This window comes from Pleuronectes platessa, chromosome 11 (genome assembly GCF_947347685.1).
Source record: "Pleuronectes platessa chromosome 11, fPlePla1.1, whole genome shotgun sequence".
NCBI lineage: Eukaryota > Metazoa > Chordata > Actinopteri > Pleuronectiformes > Pleuronectidae > Pleuronectes > Pleuronectes platessa.
Window position 1 is genome coordinate 22974482 of NC_070636.1, and position 25977 is coordinate 23000458.

The 25977-nt window shown below is 43.4% G+C and overlaps 8 protein-coding genes across 8 annotated transcripts; 4 read left to right on the plus strand and 4 right to left on the minus strand.

The window, feature by feature from the left end:
* Positions 1–6123: 6123 nt before the first annotated feature.
* Positions 6124–7448, minus strand: LOC128450370 (histone H3-like). The gene is made up of 2 exons (XM_053433781.1): positions 7407–7448; positions 6124–7302 (listed from the first exon to the last, which is right to left on the minus strand). Exons 1-2 carry the CDS (start codon positions 7446–7448, stop codon positions 6886–6888), a joined length of 459 nt encoding a protein of 152 aa, XP_053289756.1. The 3' UTR covers positions 6124–6885.
* Position 7449: 1 nt separating this feature from the next.
* Positions 7450–9207, plus strand: LOC128450371 (histone H2A.v2-like). The gene is made up of 2 exons (XM_053433782.1): positions 7450–7875; positions 8800–9207. Exons 1-2 carry the CDS (start codon positions 7450–7452, stop codon positions 9205–9207), a joined length of 834 nt encoding a protein of 277 aa, XP_053289757.1.
* Positions 9208–12558: 3351 nt separating this feature from the next.
* On the minus strand, positions 12559–13535 carry LOC128451331 (histone H1-like). The gene has a single exon (XM_053435121.1). The coding sequence runs from the start codon at positions 13512–13514 to the stop codon at positions 12888–12890; it is 627 nt and encodes a 208-aa protein (XP_053291096.1). The 5' UTR covers positions 13515–13535; the 3' UTR covers positions 12559–12887.
* A 2971-nt stretch (positions 13536–16506) lies between these two features.
* Positions 16507–17572, plus strand: LOC128451318 (histone H4). Its single transcript, XM_053435106.1, has one exon. The coding sequence runs from the start codon at positions 16569–16571 to the stop codon at positions 16878–16880; it is 312 nt and encodes a 103-aa protein (XP_053291081.1). The 5' UTR covers positions 16507–16568; the 3' UTR covers positions 16881–17572.
* Positions 17573–19212: 1640 nt separating this feature from the next.
* LOC128451312 (histone H2B-like) lies at positions 19213–20908 on the plus strand. Its single transcript, XM_053435099.1, has one exon. The coding sequence runs from the start codon at positions 19224–19226 to the stop codon at positions 19596–19598; it is 375 nt and encodes a 124-aa protein (XP_053291074.1). The 5' UTR covers positions 19213–19223; the 3' UTR covers positions 19599–20908.
* A 203-nt stretch (positions 20909–21111) lies between these two features.
* Positions 21112–22740, minus strand: LOC128451302 (histone H3). Its single transcript, XM_053435089.1, has one exon. It carries the CDS (start codon positions 22267–22269, stop codon positions 21859–21861), a length of 411 nt encoding a protein of 136 aa, XP_053291064.1. The 5' UTR covers positions 22270–22740; the 3' UTR covers positions 21112–21858.
* On the plus strand, positions 22468–23005 carry LOC128451308 (histone H2A-like). The gene has a single exon (XM_053435096.1). The coding sequence runs from the start codon at positions 22619–22621 to the stop codon at positions 23003–23005; it is 387 nt and encodes a 128-aa protein (XP_053291071.1). The 5' UTR covers positions 22468–22618.
* Positions 23006–23013: 8 nt separating this feature from the next.
* On the minus strand, positions 23014–24695 carry LOC128451332 (histone H1-like). The gene has a single exon (XM_053435122.1). It carries the CDS (start codon positions 24672–24674, stop codon positions 24048–24050), a length of 627 nt encoding a protein of 208 aa, XP_053291097.1. The 5' UTR covers positions 24675–24695; the 3' UTR covers positions 23014–24047.
* Positions 24696–25977: the final 1282 nt, after the last annotated feature.

Consider the following 25977-nt stretch of genomic DNA (forward strand, 5'->3'; position numbering starts at 1 on the left):
AAGGTTTTAAGTCTAATTCTAGGGCGCTTTTTTTGCCAGATAAATTTGGAAATGATTTTATCTAGGTTATCAAATACCGATTTTGGAATTTCTATAGGTAACATCTGAAATAAGTAGAGAATTCTGGGCAGAACATTCATACGAATACTTTCAACACGACCGAGCAGGGATAAAGGGAGCGCAGACCATCGTTCCAGGTCACTATTAATGCATCGAATTATTTTACTATAATTGGCCTCGTACAAATTCTGTAAGGACGGGGGGATGTGTATGCCAAGGTATTTTATACCTGCTTTTGGCCACTTAAATCCACTTTGGAGTTTTACAGTTCTTGAGATGTTACCATTGATATCCATAGCCTCTGTTTTTTCCACATTTACCTTGTATCCTGAGTAGTATCCATACTGTGAGATGAGCTCCTTTAGATGTGGTATAGTTGATGCAGGTTGCGTCAGATATAATAATACATCATCAGCGTAAAGGGATATTTTATGCTCTTCTTTTTGTATTACAGTTCCTTTTATGTTGTTATCATCTCGGATGAGCTGGGCCAGGGGTTCGATACTAATTGCAAACAGCAGGGGTGATGAAGGGAAGCCTTGTCTGCAGCCGCGTTCAAGTGTGAATCTTTGTGATCTATATCCATTAACTTTAACAGCTGCCTGTGGTGATGAATATAATGTATGTATCCAATTTAGAAAGTTGTGGCCAAATTTTAATCGTTTTAGTGTTTGGAATAAATATTGCCATGATACTCTATCAAATGCTTTTTGAGCATCTAGGGACAAAATCATTGATTCTGATTGCTCTTCTTTTTGATTGGATATAATGTTTAATAAGCGTCTTAAGTTATCGCCATAGTATCTTCCAGTGATGAATCCCGTCTGATCTGGGTGGATAATTTCAGTGATTATATGATTGACTCTTCTTGCTAGGATTGCAGTTAGGATGCGCAGGTCCCCATTCAGCAGCGATATCGGTCTTTAGGATTGGCACTCTGTGGGGTCCTTGCCTTCTTTATGAATTACCACTATAGTGGCCTCTTTCCAAGATGGTGCCATAGTTTTAGATTCTAATGCATGGTGGTATGCTTTTAGCAACAGTGGTGATAAAATATCCTTAAAGGATTTATAAAATTCATTAATATATCCATCTGGCCCTGGGCTTTTATTATTTTTGAGCGTTGAGATCACTTGCTTGATCTCCCATCCCTCAATAGGCTCATCTAATTCCTTGGCTGCTGGTTCTGTAAGTACAGTTAATTTTATAGGGTTTAAGAACTCTGTAAGTTTTGCATCAGCAGAGCAGGTATCTGTATTTTTGTATAAAGATTCATAGAACTCAGCAAAGGATTCTGCTATTTTATCTGGTTTTGTAACAAACGTTTCTTTTGATTTTATTTTCTGTACTGTATTAGATGATTGCTGTTTTCTTAATCTAAATGCTAATAATCTGCTTGCCTTGTTGCCGTGTTCATAGTATCTTTGATTTGTGAATCTTAAACTTCGCTCAATTTGATCTGATAGTAGGGTGTTGAGTTCTCTACGGGTTGCGTTTAACTCCTTTAAGAGACTGCTCGATGTTGATTGTTTATGTTTATTCTCCAAATCTTTTATTTTATCTTCCAATTCTCTCTGTTTAGCCTCCTTACCTCTTCTCCTAGCACATGTAAATGAAATAATACGGCCTCTGATGTATGCTTTGGCACAGTCCCACAATATAAGAGGATTCGTTTCAGCCGAGATATTTTTATCCAAGTATTCCTTGAGTTCTGCTGTGACAAAGGAGGTGAATTCTTTATCATTATGGAGATATGCATTAAGTCTCCATTGTTTAGATGTTGGTATTTTGCCTATGTCCCATTTTAATGCCACAGGTGCGTGATCAGATATAGTTATTGGAAGAATCTCAATGTCTACTATCCTATGTAGCTCTGCTTTAGTGGTAAAGAAGTAATCAATCCTTGAGTAGGATAAATGTCTGCTTGAATAGAAGGTGAAATCCCTGTTTCTCGGAAACCTGCTTCTCCATACATCTACTAGGCCTGCTTCAAGAGATTGGTATTTGAGCATTCTGCTCATTCTGGAGAGTGGAGCTTTAGAGGCAGGTTGTCGGTCGATTGTTTGTGACATTACGCAATTCAGCTCTCCTCCCATCAGTAGCAGTCCTGAACTATATTTTAAAATCTTATTGAACAATGTCCTGATAAAGCTGGGCTCGTCTTCATTAGGTGCATATACATTTATGAGGGATACTTCTATGCCATAAATTAAACCATTAACTATAATATATCTCCCCTCTGTGTCTTTATGTACCAGTGTTTGTGTGAAATTAATTTGTCTGTGTAGCAGTATGGATACTCCCTTTTTTCTCCCTGATCGGTGCGAAGAGTAATATACTTTATCTGCCCAGGATCTTTTCAGCTTTTCATGTTCCGCATCAGATAAATGGGTTTCCTGTAGGAATGCAATGTGACAGTTGGCTTGTTTCATCTGATGTAGAATTTTCCTTCTCTTAACAGGGCTATGGAGACCTTTGACATTATAACTTATCACTTTTAGCGGGTCCATTAAGTATTATGTGTAATTTGGATATTTTGAGAGTTTGTGCAGGGAAATGGGAAGCGGAAGTAAGCAGTGAGCACCTGGGCTATGTATCCTGTTATGTGGAGTGTGAGGACTTGGACTACATAATGAAAACAACAGGGGTGGGTTAAACAAGGATATTTAAGAAAATTAGATAATGACCTTGGTGCACTTATATCCAACATAGGATCCCATGAGAACAGTGGGATCAGAACAAGGGGAGCAAAACAGTTTTGACTGCTGTTCACTAACATCAACAACAGTTTCGATGGGACCTAGTCCCTAGCCACTTAGGGCAAGCAGCAACGGTGCACAGTTGAGATAAAGTCAACTATGCTTAAGGTGTGCTAAGATAAGGAATAAAGAAAGAAAGAATAAAGATAAAGTAAAGTAGACACAGAAAGGGGACAGTGTCGAGTAATGGCCATTCAGGCCCCTGCAGTACCTGATATAGGTCTGCAAAATCAAACAGCTCTTTACGGTAAAATAGTACCTGAGTTGCGTGCAGAGCTAATAAAAAAAAAAAAAACCCTCTTATGGTAGCTGACTGTGAGAAAGTAAAGTGGAATGATACAAATAATATTAATAGAAATAATAGGCACACTATAGACTATAAGGAATTGTGTTTTCAAATGGGCTTTGAGTAATATTAGAAAAAATATATATTTAAATACAAAATAGACATGTTTCAAAATGTGCAAAACTCACTGGGCAGTCTTTACTGTAATTAACAGTGTTGGTGGGGGTATATTTAGTCAGCACTCTCAGTAGATGGAATAACTTTCTTCTGGACATACTCCATGGCTCTGCTGGAGTCCAGAAACTCCTCGTCGTTCACTTGGTTGTTGTGTGAAATCCGGAGCCTGGCTGGATACAGTAGACCGTAGCGAACTCCCTTCCTTCCCCGTAGGGCCTTCCGTATGTCTGTGAATGCTGCTCTGGCTTTGGCGACGCTGGGTGTGTAGTCTGGAAAGATAGCGATCCGGTTCCCGTTGTACTCCAACGGCGCTCTGTCTCGGGCTCTCCTCGGGATCTCTACAGCATCCCCGTCATTGTGTAGTTTAGCGATGATCACTCGTGGTTTCTCCCGGTCTCCCGGTTTCCTGGTGGCGAATGTGCGGTGCGATCGGTCAATCTTTATATCCCGGTCCATCTGCAGGACTTCTCTGATAACTTTAGCTACTGTTTTGGTGGAGCTGGAGTCCGGTTGCTCTTGAATGCCGGCTATACGGATGTTGCAGCGTCTCATTCTCCCCTCCATGTCCTCGCATCGGTCTGTTAGAGTTGTCACCTGTCTTTGGAGGCGGGTTACCGTAGCTTGTTGTGTCGCCACCTCGTCGGACCATGTTGATAAGCCGCCCTTAATGTCTTTTATTTCGGTTTTCATGTGGTCAACTTCTGCCTGGATGGTGGTCGTGCTGCTAGCAATTTCGGACCGCACCGCTTTTAACTCGGACTTCAGGGCATGGAAATCTTCTGCTAACGCACTTTTAATTTCCTCTCTTATGATTTTGGAAATCTCTCCCTTTAGGGAAGATAAGATATCCGCTTTCATTCTTTCAGTGGTCATACCTGGGCTTTCACTTCGGGTGGCGGAAGGTTGGTCCGGATCAACTGGTGGTCTTTGTCTCGTGATTATTGTAGGCTGCGATGAGCTAGCGTCGGATTTATATTTGTATTTTTGAAGCTTTTCCGCCATTCAAAGCGGCGTATCTTGCATGAGTCTGGTTATGGCCCCTTTGTGTTGTCCTCGGTGAGCTTTGTGGCTGAAGTTTGTAGCTGTTTTTTTGATGAAAATATTGTAGCTTCTATTCAGGAGCACTGAAATTAGCGTCTCACTCCATTTCTTGCTCACTAGCGCCCCCATTTGACACGTTTTAATGATTACTTTATACAAATAATGACTAAAATAATATGCATAAACATGTATCCTAGTGTTAATGTGAAGAGCCAAAGTTGGTATTTACTAAATCAGACAGCAGAGACAATGCAAATTCCACTAAAGCCTAAACATATTCTGCAAAATAAATGACACAACCTGTTGACTTTTGGTTTTAAATGAGAGAAATGTGCCAAAATATTAATTGGATCATTGCTTGAAGTGAATATTTAGTGAAATGGACTTTTTCAACATGGATGTGAAATGAAGTCCTAATTATAGAATGACTCTCCAGCTTCCTCAGCATGACACGTTCACAGCTCTGATAGGAAGTCTGGCTCAACTTCACCAGGAGCCTCGGCCATCAGCGGTGTGTCTGCTGCCTGCACAATCACTTGACTTTATTACGAAGGGATCATCAGCAGGTGCTGGATTTTACTCGGTTTCTCTGAACAAACATGTGAAGCAGCTTGGAAACGGGTTTTGTTGGAGCTGTGGTGCTTTGAACTCATTTTAGGAGAGAAATGAGTGGGAAAAGGACATTGATATGGTTGCCTTGGAAATCAATGTGTGACTGTTTGTAAGATGCATCAATACAAGCACAATTACAGTGACAGTGTGGGGTATAAATGTCCTGTTGATGAATGACTGTACTGCAACTGTTACAATTATGTTCAAGGCTGCAAATATTCCACTTTTGTATGAGAACTCCAATCCCTGGGGGACATGTTTTACCAAAGACAAATTTGTAAATAACTTATGCTGTCTAATAAATGTTTGCAGCGAGTAGATCGGTTTCTCCGAAAATTCTAGGTCATCTCATTTTTAAAATAAACATTTTATTTCATTGCAGCTCTGACCATGGTTCCAATTAACAGGTGAAGTGAAAGTAGCAATATTAGTGATGTGTCGATGGTGAGCGATTCGTTCATTTTGAACAAATCCTTACAAGGGCTCTGGAGTAACGAGTCCTCTCAAAGGGGATTCGTTAATTTTCTCCTGGCCGCGCATCGGGACTGTTGCCTAGGCTGATGCAGGTCACGTGAAAAAGGATCCAAAGACTCGTATCCGGCAGATGAACAAATCATTGATTCAAAGACTCTGTTGGCAGAAGAACGAAACATTGATCTGAAGACACGGTCGGGAGGTGAACCATTCGTTCATCTGCCGGGTACAAGTTTTTGGATAATTTTCCACGTGACCTGCAGAGGCTCAGAAGAGGAAACAGAAAGGATTTGTTTACCTCGTTCACTTTCGCGTGACAAGGTTTAGTAAGACTTGAATGATATTCGTTCACAAGTAATAATTACAGGTTTCCTTATTTCAACCATGTACTTTACTTACAGTTCAATGCAGCGTAATTGTTTGCTGTGATAATTAAATGCTAGTGTGATAATAATTGAACATTTCAAATCATCCAAACTGTCATGATACATAATTTTAATGCAGGGGTTTGTTGCGGGTGGAAATCAAGGGAGAGGAGTCGTCGTTCTCAAGTTGAAATTAAGCAAGTTTATTCAGAGGTCACAGGTCAGGAAAACGCGGTGTCCAGCAATTGGACATGCATGGGTCTCTAGTTCTATGCAGAAGGCTACACAGGAAGAAAGACGCTTAAACAGAGTGCGCACATAGATTATATCCTCTTCGAATGTCGCGTGATGAAGATGTCGTACGTGCACTCCGTTGTCGTGGTTACCAGAGGTGATAATGTTGCTGTATCAGTGCAGCTGCGTTAGTGTGCTGTCTGGGAGAGATTGTGGGCCAAGGTCTACTCACTGTCTCTGTGCGAACTGAATCAGGGAGCTGGGATGTGTGATATAAAGTGTTGACTATGAGTATGGTTTAAGGAATATATGTGGTGTATCAATATGAGTATGTATTATGTGTTTGGTGTATGTCAATATGTGTATGTGTTATGTGTTTGGTGTATGTCAATAGGTTCCCCCCCGTTGAAATGAACTAATGACTCGAAAAAAGATTCTCATTTTACTGAACGAAATTCAAAGAACCAAGTCGGTAAAATGGTCCGAACTTCCATACTTTCCTATGTGTATTCTTTGCAGAGCTACTAATGTATATTATTAATGTAAATGTATAATATTTTATTGTAACCTCTTTCTTATGTAGTATTATGAAATACTAAAAACGTGTTGCTGTTCAGTTAATGTTGTAAACCTAAAAAGGATACATGTTTAAATCTATAGAAAGATTTGTAATATACTTTGGTTACTTTACAGAAAGTAATGTAATTTATTATACTTCAATTGTATTGATATTTACTTTGAACTCTGCAGTCAATTATTCACTGTGTTATATGCATCAACGGTCTATAACAAGCGGGGCAGCGGAGGAGTTTTGTTTTGAGTGCAGTGAAGTGGCTCTTAAAAGAGCCGTTGTTATGGTCAGTGGAGCAGGAGTGGTTTAAGCTCTCTCTCCGCGGATACGGCGGGCCAGCTGGATGTCCTTGGGCATGATGGTAACCCTCTTGGCGTGGATGGCGCACAGGTTGGTGTCCTCAAAGAGGCCGACCAGGTAAGCCTCGCTGGCCTCCTGCAGAGCCATGACAGCGGAGCTCTGGAAGCGCAGGTCGGTCTTGAAATCCTGAGCGATTTCTCTCACCAGGCGCTGGAAGGGCAGCTTGCGGATCAGCAGCTCAGTAGATTTCTGGTAGCGACGGATCTCTCTCAGAGCCACGGTACCGGGCCTGTAACGGTGAGGCTTCTTGACGCCGCCGGTGGCCGGGGCGCTCTTACGCGCAGCCTTGGTGGCCAGCTGCTTCCTGGGGGCTTTGCCTCCGGTGGATTTACGAGCAGTCTGCTTGGTTCTATATCGTATAGGCTTCGCCCTTTAAGGCTATTGCTAGTGGGTCTCACCTTGTATATATTGGGGTGAGACCGGCCGCTCGTCTCCCTATTTTCTTCAGCCATGAAGCAGCACGGAACCTCCAACATCCGCTTGTGCCCGGAATGCAACACCGGGTACATTATGTCAGATGATCTCCATCGACGCTGCGAGTCGTGCCTGGGCCCAGAGCATGCCGGCCTGGCGCGTTCTGCAAGTTCCTTAAGGAGCCCGAGAGACTCAGGCGAGCCGACGCCTACACCGACATGGACGGTGACGGGTTCGCGTCGCAGCGTGACTTCAGTTTGGACGAAGCCATCGAATTTTTCGAAAGTGGACCGGCGTCGGCTGACTCCGCTCCCAGAGCTGAAGAGCCAACTTATCCTCCAGCAGATCCCCCCCCTCGAGCTCGAGGCGTCGGATGACGAATTCAATTCACCGCCCGCTCCCACTCCTCTGACGGCCATCGGTGCACTCATGACAGAGCTACCGGGAATCATCCGGAAGGCGGCCGCCTCCAGGCAGCTGACGGTGCCAACCCCGCTATCCGCTGCTCCACCTGATGAGATGGTTGGTGTCTTCGCCTCCGGTGGATTTACGAGCGGTGTGCTTGGTTCTTGCCATTTTGTTTCTTGTCTCTTTGATCGGGAGAAACAGTGGAGCGCTTGACAGACACTCTGCTTATAAACTGCAGAGCCGTGACATGGTGACGCTGCTCCAGAGCCCCGGGTCCTGATCGGTGATAGGCTCCTCCTGAGATACTCGCTGCTTATTGGACAAAAGTGCAGGCCGTCCTCCGCTGCTCTGCTTGAGGCTTCTATTCTGGTTGGTCTGGCATGAACCGTCCCATTTGATCCATGGATATATAAAGGAGGGTTCGAGCTATTCACTGCAGTTTCTTCTGACGTGTCTTAGGAAACTATTGACATACACCACATACATAACACATACATTTATTGACATACACCACATACATTTCTTTGACCTCTTTTCTTACACTCTGTAGAACAGTCAACACTTTGTACCACACATCCCAGCTCCCTGTTTCAATTCACACACACACAAAGTAGAACACCAACAGCAGATAATGAGCAGACCTTGGCCTAAAATCTCTCCCCCACAACACACTAAGGCAGCTGCTTTGAGGCAGGAACATTATGACCTCTGGTAACCACGACAATGGAGTGCACGTACGATATCTTCATCACGCGACATTCCAAGAGGATGAGACACTGCCCCGTCTAGATGCAGCGGCCCCCATCTAGTTTTGACAAATCCAAGAAGAACCCCTGTTACGCCCAATATATCAATATATAATCTATGTGCGCACTCTGTTTAAGCGTCTCTTTTCCTGTGCAGTCTCCTGCGTAGAACTAGAGACCCATGCATGTTCAATTGCTGGACACCGGGTTTTCCTGACCTGTGACCTCTGAATAAACTTGCTTAATTTCAACTTGAGAACGACGACTCCTCTCCTTTGATTTTCCACCCGCAACAAAACAATCTATATCCATTTTGTCTGGCAGAGGCAAAACCGGCGGAAAGGCCAGAGCGAAGGCAAAGACTCGCTCTTCCCGCGCTGGGCTCCAGTTCCCCGTCGGTCGTGTTCACAGGCTGCTGCGTAAAGGCAACTACGCACATCGCGTTGGTGCCGGCGCCCCCGTCTACCTGGGGGCTGTGCTGGAGTACCTCACCGCTGAGATCCTGGAGCTGGCTGGAAACGCCACCCGCGACAACAAGAAGAGCCGTATCATCCCCCGCCACCTGCAGCTGGCCGTCCGCAACGACGAGGAGCTCAACAAACTCCTGGGCGGAGTGACCATCGCTCAAGGCGGCGTGCTGCCCAACATCCAGGCTGTTCTTCTGCCCAAGAAGACCGAGAAGGCCCCCAAGTCCAAGTAAAGCAAAGCTTCTGGAAACCACCGACACAAAGGCTCTTTTAAGAGCCACACACTCACCTCCAAAGAGCAAAACTCCTCATATCACCCATCAACTTAAAGTATACACAAAAGACGTTTTTAGATTGGATTCAACTTTATTGTCATTGCACAGTACAAGTGCTTATTAAAAACGAAATGCTGTTTAGCATATAACCAGAAGTGCAAAAAAGGCAGTAATAGTGCAGAGTGCAAGTGAAATTTGTAAATACATAAGATATGTACAGTGATAAATATATATGGAATAGTGCAGTATTTAGAGGTATTTTGTGATATAAGAACGATGAATACACTATGAGCAAGATACATATATATATAAATATGAATACACTATTGGATGCATAAAAGATATACACTTCAAATTGCATTACGTCTAAGGTACATGGATCCTTGGCAGGGTTTCCCCCAGAAAACTTGCTAAGCCTGGTGGTAGGGCCGCTAGAGAATCCGACCGGCGGCCGACTGTGTTTTTGTAAAAAAAAAAAGTTAAAAGTTGACAGGAATTTTGAAATTATGACAATTGTTATTGTAAGACATTTATTAACAATACTTAACATTAATAACATTAACATTACATAATACAGTTTACAAACACAAAAAATAATAAATAAAATAAAAATAAATATTATCAATTCGTTTTCAAGTAAAATCTAAGTGAATCTAAAAAAACAAGCCATTTCTGGTCACATTTAATAGTAAAATAAATTAACATAAATAAAAAGTGCAAACATGGCCAAGGGGGAACAGGGAACTCAGGGCCTGAAGAGGTATGCTGTGTGACCTCTTCAAGTGATGCAAGTGATCCGTCTCGGCTTCTGAAAGAACTCCTCCAGAGCCTTACTGTAGTCAAGATCAGCCACAGAGGGACCATTTATTTTTATACGGAGGCAGGCAATTAGGCTTTTCCCTTGCAGCCTGTTCCTGAGGTCTTTGGGTTAAACTTTGGGTTAAATCCGCTACTTCGATGTTTCCCATCGCGGCTCGCAGCAGGCTGCTCCGACGCGCTAACATCCGACGTGCTTATATCCGACGCGCTAACATCCGACGTGCTAATATCCGACATGCTAACATTCGAAATGCTGACATCCGACGCGCTAACATACGCGCTAACTAGCTCTGGCTCTGCTTCATCATCGAGCCGCGGCTCGGTCGGCTCGCTGGCGATGCTCTCCGCTTGGCCGTGGGGGAAAGAGCGGCCTCATCGTCTCCTCCAGTGCTCCCCCGACTCCGGAAAAAGAAAGAGTCCAAGGTTTTTTGACCCTTTCTCCGTGAAAGTTGTTGCGTGGTAGAGACAGGTCGTGTTTTGGAGGTTCAGGTGATGGAAAATACACCTGACCTCTTACCTTATGGGTTCACATACTGACCATAAGATGTCGCCATTACGGTTTCAACCGTATCACCAGATGCGGTTAAAAGCGCAATGCCGTCTTTGGTATCATGTTTCTGGTGCATAACATTTTTTTTTTTTTTTTTTAATAAATAAACAAGCGACGCTTAGCCTGGCGGGGGGGGGGGGGGAAAGCCTGGCGGTCCGCCAGGCCTATAAAGCACTGGGGGAAACCCTGCTTGGCATACATCTCTCATGATGGACGGTGTGAATGCAAAAACAACAGATTATATTCCTAATGAAATAGAAACTAGTGTGGGTAGAATAAATTTAATGCATTTTTCACCCTCTTTACATTTGTCATTATGCAAATCTAGGGTGAGAAGTAAACATATCTATTTGTTACACATCTTACAAACTATTATATGATAGCAATGTAGTCATAAACAATCACTCTGGTACCTTTGCTTAATCTGTAACATGAGCTTTTAAAAGTTAGGTGCCGTGTGTCCGGTCACATGTTGGATCATAGACGTGTTTCACATGAACCAGGTTTTCATTCAAAACATTGACCAAGTCCTCTGTTGTGTTAAAGTGCCCAAGTACACATGACAGTGATCCAGCATGCACAACTTCAGGACCATTGAAGTGGAGCAGCTAAATGGAACTCAGCCATCATTATTATTATTGTATACTTCCCTCCTGTGATTCTTCTGGTGTGACAGTGATGAGGCTGTCCTGAACGACACTGCATGGAACTCTGTCACCAAGTGAATGGTTTGGATTCCTCCATTAAACGTTTTGACCAGTGAAGTTTACTCTTGTTCCCCAGAGGAGCGTGACTCTGATCAATTCAAACAGAAGCTCCACTTTTTTTCTGAGCTTTTAACCACTTCTCAGGGTCTTCTTCACTGAACTCAAAGAGCTTTGGCCTTATCAGGTGAGCTAATGTTTAATGTTGGTCATGAGATGACCCATGGGCCAGTCATTGGTCAGTCATAAAAATAATCAGGCAGCAAAGAATAGGCTCTGTGTGAATTTATTTATGCTCTAAATGGCCGTGTGTGTATATTAATGCATGTCTGGGGATATGTCGGTCTGTGTATTCATGTGAATGTCTGTTTGTTAATCTATTTGTATTAAGACACAAGACAGATCATTTTAGCAACATGATGGATTTACTTTGCTTGACCATAGATGTATTTGTTCTGGTTTTATTACCATTCTCTCCATGTGCTTGAGTGACAGATGGAATGAGTAATGTCGACAACACTTCCTTCATTTGTGGTCACACAATTTTTTTTGTTATAGTTATCTAGATACAGTCATCTAATTTTTCACCTACGTGTGTTTCTGCACAGACTTGAAGCATAAAGTGGCGGCGCTCTGCTCCACAACATCCATTCAGGGCATCAAACTGTTGAAGTGCAGCACCTTAACAAAACAAACATCACTGTCCAAGGACCTGAAACAAGATTAAAACAATTAAGTTTTTTTTTTTTATTTTACTCTGAAAAAATTAACTTAGTGTTTTAATCATAAATCTGAGAAAAGCATCACCTGGAAAAACTCTACTCCCTGCCAGTAAATTGAACCACGTGACTTTCCCTCTGTTGGTGTTGCAGTGTCTGATGACAGTTCCTCAATACTTTAGTTTAATGACAGCTACTGATCAAGTTGATGCAGCTACAGAGCTCATTTTTATGACTCAAACAATCAGCTGCAATACAACAGGAGGAGCTGAGCGACTGGAAAACAAAGCTTCTGACAGGACATGGAGGAGAGTTCGTCTGGTAATGGACGTTGTTCCGGTTCACATAATTTGCAGAGCAGCGTCATCTGTTGGCTGCCTGATGTTACTACAGTATATATTCATATATATGATGTGAAGTTGGAATTGTCATTTTCCTAAGCAGCTGTCACTTACATATTTAGCAAGGAAAGACACGAGGAAACTAGGATAACTATAACAATAAAGGCACACTATTTAAGAAGTATGGTTAATGAAGTAAAGCGGATATCGCTGAACATCATATTACATGATGTATGTGTGTCAGTAGTGTCTGCCTCTCCTTCACACAGAGTCTAAAGCTATGTTTTATATTATTTGATGTGAACTAACTTCTAAATCTTAACATTGAACGAAAAACCTTAAATATATTTCTATCAAACTTGAGTCCCTTTAGTTAAGAACTCTGTCTCTACATATGTATTGGCAGTGGTGATGATTGAGGAGGAAACAGCTCTTTTTGGAAAGACGTGTGTGGCTCTTAAAAGAGCCTTTTAACAGGATGGACATGTTTCACAGTGAGGACAGCTCACTTCTTCTTGGCTGCTGTCTTCTTCGCTTTGGGTTTGGCGACCTTCTTCGCGGGGGCTTTCTTGGCAGCAGGGGCCTTTTTCTCCACCTTCTTAGGGCTCTTCGCCACTTTCTTTGGGCTCCTCGCCACTTTCTTGGGGCTCTTGGAGGGCGTCTTGGCCGCTGCTGGTTTGGTCACCTTCTTCGGGGACTTTTTAGCGGCTGCTGGCTTCTTGGCGGCCGCCGACTTGGGCTTTTTAGCCACTGCGGGTTTCTTGGCGGCGGGCTTCTTCGCTTTGGGAGCGGCCTTCTTCACCGGCTTCTGGACCTTGGTCTCCACCTTCTTGCTCATCTTGAACGAGCCGGTGGCCCCGGCTCCCTTGGTCTGGACCAGGGTCCCGCTGACCACCAGCTTCTTGATGGTGGTGTTGACGCGGGAATTGTTCTTCTCCACATCGTAGCCTCCGGCCGCCAGAGCCTTCTTGAGGGCGGACACTGACGCGCCACTGCGCTCCTTGGACGCGGACACGGCCTTCACAATGAGATCACTGACACTGGGGCCGGCGGTCTTCGGTTTCACGACCCTCTTCTTGGCCGCTTTGACCTTGGCGGCGGCTGGAGCGGGAGCTGAAGCGGCTTCTGACATCTTTCTCTTTGCGTATAGATCAACGACGGAGTATCGGAGTGAATTACCGGACTGATGGAGAGTCCCGATCGGGAGGCGGCACTTGAACACAACATGAGAACCGTGGAGACTCAGTCGAGCCGTGGCTCCCGTGTGCAGTGTGAACGCCGAGACACTTGTGTTTTCTCTTCACTGATAAACGAGTAAAAACTCAGTGGGTGAGCGGAGCTGGGGGCTGACAGTGAGGAAGCGGGTAGCGGACTTATTTGTCTTCATATTGAAGTCATGCAGAGCTCTGATGCTCTCTGCATTTGGTCGGTGGAGCCTACAAACACGACCCGTTCACCGCGGTGAGCAGCACTGCTCAGCGGTTTTCCCCACTAGTTTCTCTCCTAAAATGAGTTCAAAAGCACCACAGCTCCACCAAAACCCGTTTCCTAGCTGCTCCACATGTTTGCTCGGAGAAACCGAGTGAAAACAAGCACCTGCTGATGATCTCTTTTTAATAAAATCAAGTAATTGTGCAGGCAGCAAACACACCGCTGATGGCCGAGGCTCCTGGTGAAGTTGAGCCAGACTTCCTATCAGAGCCGTGAACGTTTCATGCTGAGAATGCTGGAGAGTCAGTAGCGATACAGTTCATATCCATGTTCACTTCAAGCAATGATTAAATTAATATGGTGGCACATTTCTCTCATTTAATAACAAAAGTCAACAGGTTACATCATTTATTTTCCAGAAAATGCTTAAGCTGTAATTGAATTTGAGAATTTCTCTACTTGGTAAATACCAACTTTTGCTCATCATATTAACACTGGGATACATGTTTCTGTATATTATGATCATTATTATTTTTGTAAAAGAATCATTTAAACATGACAAACGTTTCTGAAAAACGATGGGTGAGAAATCTCTGTTAACCTGTCAATATGTTACCTATTGATCAATAGATCAATTCTTCTCAGATGTGTATGGCCAATAACACATTCATATTACACAATAAGGCCTTAGTGTCAACAAATACTGTGTTTATCTCAACACGTGTGCAGTATGTGAAAGTGTTTGTGTAAATTGTAGCATGTAAACATGTCATTTTAACCATTCAAACAGACTTTATTTACATATTACTTTATATAAAAACACTATAACACACAATACTCTAAATGCTAACAATGATTTAAAAAGAACACCCCCCCAGCATAACAAAAATAACAGTGTTGTTGTTGATCTCATAGTTTTTAACTCATGAATCAAAGGTACGAAAGCAAAGACACATTTGAGAGATGGTCCCTCTGCCCAAAGGTTTGTTGAGTTTGTTAAGACGCATTTATTAGTCCCAAACACAGGCACAGACATGCACAGGCACACTCATGCAGGTAGGGAAATTTAACCTCTGCTTTTAACACATCTGGTGCAGGACACACAGAGCAGTGAGCGACCATATACGGCGCCCGGGGAGCAGATGTTGAGGGAGTAAGGTGCCTTGCTTAGGGGCACTAGACAAGGGTAGGGATAATCCTCTTGGATTTTTGAACAGATTTGTTTCTTTTGTTGTTTCTCCGTGGAGTCGAGCCAGAGACGAACCAGAGACCTTTTCTGCCCAAAGTCCAAGATTCTGCCACTAGTCCACCTCCTCTGTAAGACTGAAATCTATATTATCCATGTGTGCGTGTCTGTGAAGCTGGCAATGAAAGTCAACTTTAAACAAAATGCAGTTTGTTAGACAGGGGCAGTTTGGGAAGAATATGTGGGAAATGTGTAGCCCTCACATAGTGACTTTTAGTAACCTTTGCTGCTTGGTTTTAATCTGGAAGCTGGTTAAAATGAGTGTGCGTCGCATCGCTGTTCAAACTTGCGGCTGTCTGATAAGGCCCGTTTTGGGAACTTTGAATCTGCGACATTCATTACGATGTACTTTAACTTGTTCTCATACTTAACTTTTTATATTAAAGCATACATCTCTTAGCTTCCACATGCAGCTGTCCCAGCTTCAGGAGGGCAGATAGGCAAGGCGTTGTTTTGTCTGGAGATGGCGCATGCTTACTGAAGACTCACAAGGCGGCATCTTAATAAATACTTGTTGAAATTAGACCAGACCGGCTCTTCTCATATTCGGGATAAACAAACACGTTGACAAGCTCCCCGCCGTTGTTGACTGACAGCTACGGGTGGCGGGGGATCAAAATACAATGTTAAGGATGCCCCCACAAAAACCATGACCATTTCATACAATGTCCATATCTGCAAATGAAACCAGATGAATATAGTAAAACAGAATCCAGCCGAATGTCAGGTTGTAATCAACAACACTTTCAAGCATACATGAGGTGCTTTTAAAACTGGTCAGTATCCAATGATGCCAAATGAAAGGTGAACATAGTCACAGTGTCAGCCCGGACTTCTAATACATGTTCATGTCCATAACACTGTCAAAAACAGTTCCAGACACGCATCAAGTTCTTACACTGCTTGACTCTGCACTCACACGTTTGGTTGGGGATTGTGTTTAAGATAAAAAGCTATTTAAGTAGTCAAACAATAAACAAACCATACTTGGATACATACCTGGTCACTTAGGTTACAATTTTTATTCTAATAATGTTATGGAGGGTTTTAATTGCTGAGGTCAAAAGGACTCAAAGGATAAACAATTTAAATGTGAGGATAACAGGAGGGCTAAGGGAGAAATCGTGAGCTGAGTCTTTGTGTGAGCACTGTTTTTCATTCAAGGTGGCTCAATATCCATACATTGACTAAGTACTTCCACAATCAGTCCAAATGATACTCTTATTTCTAACCAAGCCTTTTTCACAGGCACTATTCCTACTTGATGGAAACGTGCTACAGTCCTACTGCCACACAAAACTGATAAAGTGTCAGACTTTAATAGCTACCGTCCTACATCCAAACCTGTGGAGGCGCTAGCGCACCATAGACTTAATTATCAGCGGCCATGAGAATCCACAGAGGAAGAAGACGCCTGCCTCTGTCTTCTACCAGGTCCTCAGTCAGGCTATGAGTAGCTGTGGTTCCGCGGAGCAGGGCATTGACTAGATCTCATCTTACTGAAGAAAGATGTCTGGACGAGGAAAGGGAGGAAAAGGGCTCGGTAAAGGAGGCGCAAAGCGTCACCGTAAAGTTCTCCGTGATAACATCCAGGGAATTACCAAGCCCGCCATCCGCCGCCTGGCTCGCCGTGGCGGAGTGAAGCGTATCTCCGGTCTGATCTACGAGGAGACCCGCGGCGTGTTGAAGGTTTTCCTTGAGAACGTGATCCGCGATGCTGTCACCTACACCGAGCACGCCAAGAGGAAGACCGTCACCGCCATGGACGTGGTGTATGCTCTGAAGAGACAGGGCCGCACTCTGTACGGCTTCGGCGGATAAACTTACTTTCCAACAGCTCAACAACACAACGGCTCTTTTAAGAGCCACACACTTCGTCAATGAGAGCTCACATCCTCTGCTCAACAACAATAAGTCGTTCTCCGAGTAGATGTCTTACAATGTCAAGATTTTGAAGTTATTTCATATCAAAACATCAAATAATGCAATTATAAATCGTAGTTTCCTCTTTAATTTCTAAATTTAAGTTACACTTGAAAGCCGTTTGTTTATATTTATACTGTTATTTATATATACACGTGTGTGTGTGTATTTTTATATATATATATATATACTGTAGTAACATCAGACGGAGCTGCTCTCTAGATATGTGAACTGAAACAACGTCCACTACCAGTTGAACTCTCTTGCATGTCCTGTCAGAAGCTTTGTTTTCCAGTAGCTCAGCTTCTCCCGTTTTATTGCAGCTTCTTATCTGTTCTGAGTTTTGAAAATGACCAATGGAGCTGCACAAACTTGATCAGAACACTAAGTTTAATTTAAAAATTGTTTAAATCTTTTTTCAGGACCAGGGACAGAGCTGTGTGATTAGGTGCTGCACCTGACCAGTTTGTTGATTTGAATGGATGTTGAGGTGCAGCCGCTTTACGCTTCAAGTCTGTGTAGAAACACACGGGTGAAAAACGAGTAACCCCCTGTATCTACATAACTTTAAAATAAACAATCTGACCACAAATTGAGGAATTTACATTATTCATTCCATCTTTCACTCAAGCACGTGGAGAGTGGTAAGACAACCAGAAAAACAAATGTTGGTCAAGCTCAATAAAATCATCATGTTACTAAAATTATCTGACTACTATTTTGATTCAAATAGATTTACAAACAGACATTAACATGAATACACTCACACATCCGCACCCATACATTTATATATATATACACACAGACACTTAGTGCATATCTAAATTCACAACGAGCAACTACATTTGCTGCCATGAAGAACACACGAGTTCTTTACGTGCACACCACAGCGTGCGTTAGACACTGACTTTCCCTCGTACTGCGGGAGTTTGGCAACGGCCTTACACTGAAGCCTTCTGGACCCTGACTGACTGACCTATGGACTCACTCACTGGTTAATGGACACACTATTGCAATACACACTAAAAATAAAACACAGCACTTGATTGGTTGTGTAACCAGATGTTACCAGAGAGAAACTTTGTATTATACCTGTGTCCACTGTTCGTCAACAAAGTCACTTACCAGATTGTTCATGGTAACGCTCCTCACATATCACTGTGTTGCTCTGAGCGAGTGAGTGGGGCCCCAGGGCCTGTGTGCGTGTGTGTGCTGTCTGGGATTGCAGTGCCTGCACTTTGAAAGACAACGTGGTATGAAACTCTATCTGAGTGATGTGGCCGACTTTTAACTGGCTGAACTCTCCCTGTACTCTATTAAACAGGTCTTGACGCTGCAGCTAAATGGACTATTCTATTCAGAGGCAGCAGGCAGGACGATTATAATAAAAATGTGCCAAATTTATCACAATCATCTTGTTCCCTTCTTTTCTTTGGGAGGGCAGTTCCCTATTGGCCAGTTACACCTGTATATGTTCCACGCAACTAGGAGCCGATACCGGTTCTGCTGATGGGTTGATGCTCTTCTATGGCACACAACAAACCTTCTTGCTCCTGCACGTTTGGCTGTTCTATCCTGGAAGAGCTAGATTATCTCTGCTACCTGATAGGACTTCAGGGACCGCCTAATGCTACAGGTAGTGACAAGGACACTAGCAGAGCATGAAACTTGAGAAGATTCAGTCAGGAAGGATGAGGAGAGAGCGAAGGTCAATGGCCAGCACATATAAAACTGTTCCCTTTGTGTTGTTGTCTTGCTTTTGCCTCTTTATTGCACTTGTTGTCACTTTCATTTGCACCAAAACCGGTGAAATTCATTCACAATCACTTGGGCTTCCTAAATGGACAGCTTGATGAACCTGAAGTCAAATTGACTAGGTGGTTTACTGTGACCATTAAGTGTTCCCTTATCATTTAGAGCTGTGTATTTATCAGGTTGCTTTGGTTCAGATTGTTTTAAATGATACTTATGTGATGCTAACATAAATAATACAAAGTTTCAGGGACATCTTGCATTTCTTAACCCCCCAAATGTTGCAGTTGAGCTCAACAGTTCCACCTCTGTCAGCAGCAGAATAAAGGACTCATGAACATGGAGACACGCCCCCGTGCTGTTACACTGGCACTCCACATTCAGCCAATGACAGAGAGGGAACGGCACATAACGATTTACATGTGATGTGTTCAAATACAGCCTGGCCACCGACGTCTGTATTCATTGGAACGAACAAATCTCGTGACAATGCCTGACATAACGAAGCCAGCGCCCAAGAAGGGCTCCAAGAAAGCGGTGGCGAAGGCCCCCGGTAAGGGCGGAAAGAAGAGGAGAAAGTCCAGGAAGGAGAGCTACGCCATCTACGTGTACAAGGTGCTGAAGCAGGTCCACCCCGACACTGGGATCTCCTCCAAGGCCATGGGCATCATGAACTCCTTCGTGAGCGACATCTTCGAGCGCATCGCCGGTGAGGCCTCTCGTCTGGCTCATTACAACAAGCGCTCCACCATCACCTCCAGGGAGATTCAGACCGCCGTCCGCCTGCTGCTGCCCGGGGAGCTGGCTAAACACGCCGTGTCTGAGGGCACCAAGGCCGTGACCAAGTACACCAGCTCCAAGTAAACAACTGTGCGGAGACATCAAACCAACGGCTCTTTTAAGAGCCACACACTTTCTCTATGGAGACAAACTGTCCTGACTTTAACGAGAGGTCCATCAATATTTAATCAGCTGCTTTTAACTAATAATGTAGCCTTGGTAAATAAAATTGAAAATAATAATCATGTTGAATACATTCTAATCACACTGCATAACTTCTACAATTGAAAATAATTGTTTTGAAATCCAGTAGCAGTTTTCTACTGCAGGACGTGTTGTCCTCTCTCAAATCAGTGATTGTAACTCATGAGGTGTTTTTTTTTCCCCCTGGTGGTGATAATTGTATTTATAAATAAGCTTATGAAATCATTGCTCCTCAGGGTCAGAGGGATAGATGTATTGTTAGAACAATGACTTCTATTTCTCAGTGCTTTCTTATCATTCATATATATATGGCGGGCTATCTTCTATGGCTAGGTGAATATAATTTTGATTGGTGGAACGCCACATCCTCTCCAGCTGCTGTGATGTCAGTTTTAAAACAGGTCTTTGATTACTAAACCATGGAGCTAATCTCCTGAACGTAATTTACGTGTTGTTACCGACACATGACTGTGACTTTAATGTCAAAGGGAAACATTCTTTAATGTCTTTTACAGTATTATCAAGCTTGACAAATATACCTTTTTTGCGTATTACTCTTTCTATGTGAATATTGAGCAACATTGAGTGAAAAACTGTGGTCAAACCAATATACATTTCTCCCTTAGCCCTCCTGTTATCCTCTAATTGAAATAATTCTAATTCTAAACAAATTATAATAGCAAATTGTAACTTAAGTGTAATTTTCAAGTGGTTTTTTTTTTTTATGATGTACTACATGATTAAAGTATTTTTGAATGATTCAAATACATGTTTACATGCTACTATTTACCCACAGCAATGTACACAACACTAAAGCCTTCATTTGTAATACGAATATGTTATTGGCTATACAAGTCTGAGAAGATGTGATCTTGATCAGTGGGTGCCGTGCATGGCTGCTCACTGCTCTCTGCGTCCTCCTGTGTACACCAGATGGGTCAGAGCAGAAAACAAATTTCCCTCCTTGCATGTCGTGTGTGTTTGCATGTGTGTGGGACAATACATGTAACTCGTACCACTTATCTTATTCATCAGTGGGTAAAATATGGACAGGTTGAAAGATATCTCACTCGTGAGACAAATCGTTTTCCAAACACATTTGTCATGTTTTAATGATTATTTTACACAAATAATGATCCAAATAATATACATAAACATGTATCCTAGTGTTAATGTAAAGAGCCAAAGTTGGTATTTACTAAATCAGACAGCAGAGAAAATGCATATTCTGCTAAATAAATGATACTTTTGTAATAAATGAGAGAACTGTGCCACAATATTAATTTGATCCTTGCTTGAAGTGAATATTGCGTAAAATGTATTATTTAAACATGGATATAAAATTGAGTCCCAACTCTAGAATGACTCTCCAGCATCCTCAGCATGACACATCCTTGGCTCTGATAGGAACCTCGGCCCTCTTGATGCTAGTGATATTTGTGTTCATAGCATTCAGTTATACTAAACCTTTTCCATCACAAGACTATATTAGTGGGGTATAAATGTCCAGTTGATTAATTCCTGTAATGCAACCGTTACGATTATGTTCAAGGCTGCAAAGATTTCACTTGTGTATGTGGGCTGCAATCCCTGGGAGACTTGTTTTGGAATGGTTTACCAAAGGCCCCGTTTTCAATAGCTTAAGCTGTTTACGCCGAGTAGATCAGTTTCTCAGACGAAGCTAAGTCATCTCATTTGAAATGAATATTTGATTTCATTGCAGCTCTGACCATGGTTCCATTTGACAGACGAAGTGAAAGTAGCAATACTAATCTATTTTAGATTAATAGCAGGCCGGGTCTTAGCTTGCATAATTTCCAATGTGTATTCTTTGCAGAGCTATTAATGTAACAAATCTTTTTCTGTAACCCTTCTTGTGAAAGTTGTCAGTTAGTGTGGTAAAACTACCAAACAATGTTGCATGTATAAACCGGTAAAAATATTTCTTGTAATAAACTGTAGTTAATTTATTTAATACTTCAATGGTATTGATATGTACCTTTAACCCTGCAGTCAATTATTTAGTGTTTTATATGTATTAACAGTCTTTAACGAGGAGGGCAGCGGAGGAGATTTGTCTTGAGTGCAGTGAAGTGGCTCTTAAAAGAGCCGTTGTTATGGTCAGTGGAGCAGCATTGGTTTAAGCTCTCTCTCCGCGGATACGGCGGGCCAGCTGGATGTCCTTGGGCATGATGGTAACCCTCTTGGCGTGGATGGCGCACAGGTTGGTGTCCTCAAAAAGGCCGACCAGGTAGGCCTCGCTTGCCTCCTGCAGAGCCATGACAGCGGAGCTCTGGAAGCGCAGGTCGGTCTTGAAATCCTGAGCGATTTCTCTCACCAGGCGCTGGAAGGGCAGCTTGCGGATCAGCAGCTCCGTAGATTTCTGGTAGCGACGGATCTCTCTCAGAGCCACGGTACCGGGCCTGTAACGGTGAGGCTTCTTCACGCCGCCGGTGGCCGGGGCGCTCTTACGCGCAGCCTTGGTGGCCAGCTGCTTCCTGGGGGCTTTGCCTCCGGTGGATTTACGAGCGGTCTGCTTGGTTCTTGCCATTTTGTTTCTTGTCTCTGATTAGGGAGAAAGAGTGAAGCGGAGTAGAGCCGCTCAGGTTTTAAACTGCTGAGCCAGCCGCGAAATGGTGACGCTGCTTCAGATTCCCGGGTCCTGATTGGTGAGAGGCTCCCCCAGAAGCTCAGCGCCGCCCAAAGGAGCAACCCACCGCCTGAGTCTTCTGTGCTTATTGGACAAAAATGTCGGCCGTCCTCCGCTGGTCTGCTGGGGGCTTCTATTCTGTTTGGTCTGGCATGAACCGTCCCGCTCGATCCGCGGATATATAAAGGAGGGCTCGAGCTGTTCACTGCAGTTTCTCTTGACGTGTCTTACGAAACAATCTACATCCATTATGTCTGGCAGAGGTAAAACCGGCGGAAAGGCCAGAGCGAAGGCAAAGACTCGCTCTTCCCGCGCTGGGCTCCAGTTCCCCGTCGGCCGTGTTCACAGGCTGCTGCGTAAAGGCAACTACGCACATCGTGTTGGTGCCGGCGCCCCCGTCTACCTGGCGGCTGTGCTGGAGTACCTCACCGCTGAGATCCTGGAGCTGGCTGGAAACGCCGCCCGCGACAACAAGAAGAGCCGTATCATCCCCCGCCACCTGCAGCTGGCCGTCCGCAACGACGAGGAGCTCAACAAACTCCTGGGCGGAGTGACCATCGCTCAAGGCGGCGTGCTGCCCAACATCCAGGCTGTTCTTCTGCCCAAGAAGACCGAGAAGGTCCCCAAGTCCAAGTAAAGCTTCTGGAAACCACCGACACAAAGGCTCTTTTAAGAGCCACACACTCTCCTCCAAAGAGCAAAACTCCTCATATCACCCATCAACTTAAACTATACACAAAAGACGTTTTTAGATTGGATTCAACTTTTTTGTCATTGCACAGTACAAGTGCTTGTTAAAAACCAAATGCAGTTTAGCATATAACCAGAAGCGCAATAAAAGGCAGTAATAGTGCAGAGTGCATATTTAAAGTGAAGTGACATTTGTTAATACATAAGATATGTACAGTGATAAATATATATGGAATAGTGCAGTATTTAGAGGTATTTTGTGATATAAGGACGATGAATACACTATGAGCAAGATACATATATATGCATATATCTATATAAATATGAATACACTATTGGATGCATAAAAGATACAAACTTCAAATTGCAGTACATCGAAGGTACATGGATCCTTGGCATACATCTCTCATGATGGACGGTATGACTGCAAAAACAACACATACTATCTTCTTAATGAAATAGAAACTACTGTGGGTAGAATAAATTGAATGCAACATTCACCCTCTTTACATTTGTCATTATGCAAATCTAGGGTGAGAAGTAAACATATCTATTGGTTACACATCTTACAAACTATTATATGATAGTAATGTAGTCATAAACAATCACTCTGGTACCTTTGCTTAATCTGTAACATGAGCTTTTAAAAGTTAGGTGCCGTGTGTCCGGTCACATGTTGGATTAAAGACGTATTTCACATGAATCAGGTTTTCATATGTGCGTCAGTAGTAGTCTGCCTCTCCTTCACACAGAGTCTAAAGCTATGTTTATATATTATTTGATGTTAACTAACATCTAAATCTTAACATTGAACGAAAAACCTTAAATATATTTCTATCAAACTTGAGTCCCTTTAGTTAAGAACTCTGTCTCTACATATGTATTGGCAGTGGTGATGATTGATGAGGAAACAGCTCTTTTTGGAAAGACGTGTGTGGCTCTTAAAAGAGCCTTTTACCAGGATGGACATGTTTCACAGTGAGGACAGCTCACTTCTTCTTGGCTGCTGTCTTCTTCGCTTTGGGTTTGGCGACCTTCTTCGCGGGGGCTTTCTTGGCAGCAGGGGCCTTTTTCTCCACCTTCTTAGGGCTCTTCGCCACTTTCTTTGGGCTCCTCGCCACTTTCTTGGGGCTCTTGGAGGGCGTCTTGGCCGCTGCTGGTTTGGTCACCTTCTTCGGGGACTTTTTAGCGGCTGCTGGCTTCTTGGCGGCCGCCGACTTGGGCTTTTTAGCCACTGCGGGTTTCTTGGCGGCGGGCTTCTTCGCTTTGGGAGCGGCCTTCTTCACCGGCTTCTGGACCTTGGTCTCCACCTTCTTGCTCATCTTGAACGAGCCGGTGGCCCCGGCTCCCTTGGTCTGGACCAGGGTCCCGCTGATCACCAGCTTCTTGATGGTGGTGTTGACGCGGGAATTGTTCTTCTCCACATCGTAGCCTCCGGCCGCCAGAGCCTTCTTGAGGGCGGACACTGACGCGCCACTGCGCTCCTTGGACGCGGACACGGCCTTCACAATGAGATCACTGACACTTAGGCCGGCGGTCTTCGGTTTCACGACCTTCTTCTTGGCCGCTTTGACCTTGGCGGCGGCTGGAGCGGGAGCTGGAGCGGCTTCTGACATCTTTCTCTTTGCGTATAGATCAATGACAGAGTATCGGAGTGAATTACCGGACTGATGGAGAGTCCCGATCGGGAGGCGGCACTTGAACACAACATGAGAACCGTGGAGACTCAGTCGAGCCGTGGCTCCCGTGTTTAGTGTGAACGCCGAGACACTTGTGTTTTCTCTTCACTGATAAACGAGTAAAAACTCAGTGGGTGAGCGGAGCTGGGGGCTGACAGTGAGGAAGCGGGTAGCGGACTTATTTGTCTTCATATTGAAGTCACGCAGAGCTCTGATGCTCTCTGCATTTGGTCGGTGGAGCCTACAAACACGACCCGTTCACCGCGGTGAGCAGCACTGCTCAGCGGTTTTCCCCACTAGTTTCTCTCCTAAAATGAGTTCAAAAGCACCACAGCTCCACCAAAACCCGTTTCCTAGCTGCTCCACATGTTTGCTCGGAGAAACCGAGTGAAAACAAGCACCTGCTGATGATCTCTTTTTAATAAAATCAAGTAATTGTGCAGGCAGCAAACACACCGCTGATGGCCGAGGCTCCTGGTGAAGTTGAGCCAGACTTCCTATCAGAGCCGTGAACGTTTCATGCTGAGAATGCTGGAGAGTCAGTAGCGATACAGTTCATATCCATGTTCACTTCAAGCAATGATTAAATTAATATGGTGGCACATTTCTCTCATTTAATAACAAAAGTCAACAGGTTACATCATTTATTTTCCAGAAAATGCTTAAGCTGTAATTGAATTTGAGAATTTCTCTACTTGGTAAATACCAACTTTTGCTCATCATATTAACACTGGGATACATGTTTCTGTATATTATGATCATTATTATTTTTGTAAAAGGATCATTTAAACATGACAAACGTTTCTGAAAAACGATGGGTGAGAAATCTCTGTTAACCTGTCAATATGTTACCTATTGATCAATAGATCAATTCTTCTCAGATGTGTATGGCCAATAACACATTCATATTACACAATAAGGCCTTAGTGTCAACAAATACTGTGTTTATCTCAACACGTGTGCAGTATGTGAAAGTGTTTGTGTAAATTGTAGCATGTAAACATGTCATTTTAACCATTCAAACAGACTTTATTTACATATTACTTTATATAAAAACACTATAACACACAATACTCTAAATGCTAACAATGATTTAAAAAGAACACCCCCCCCCAGCATAACAAAAATAACAGTGTTGTTGTTGATCTCATAGTTTTTAACTCATGAATCAAAGGTACGAAAGCAAAGACACATTTGAGAGATGGTCCCTCTGCCCAAAGGTTTGTTGAGTTTGTTAAGA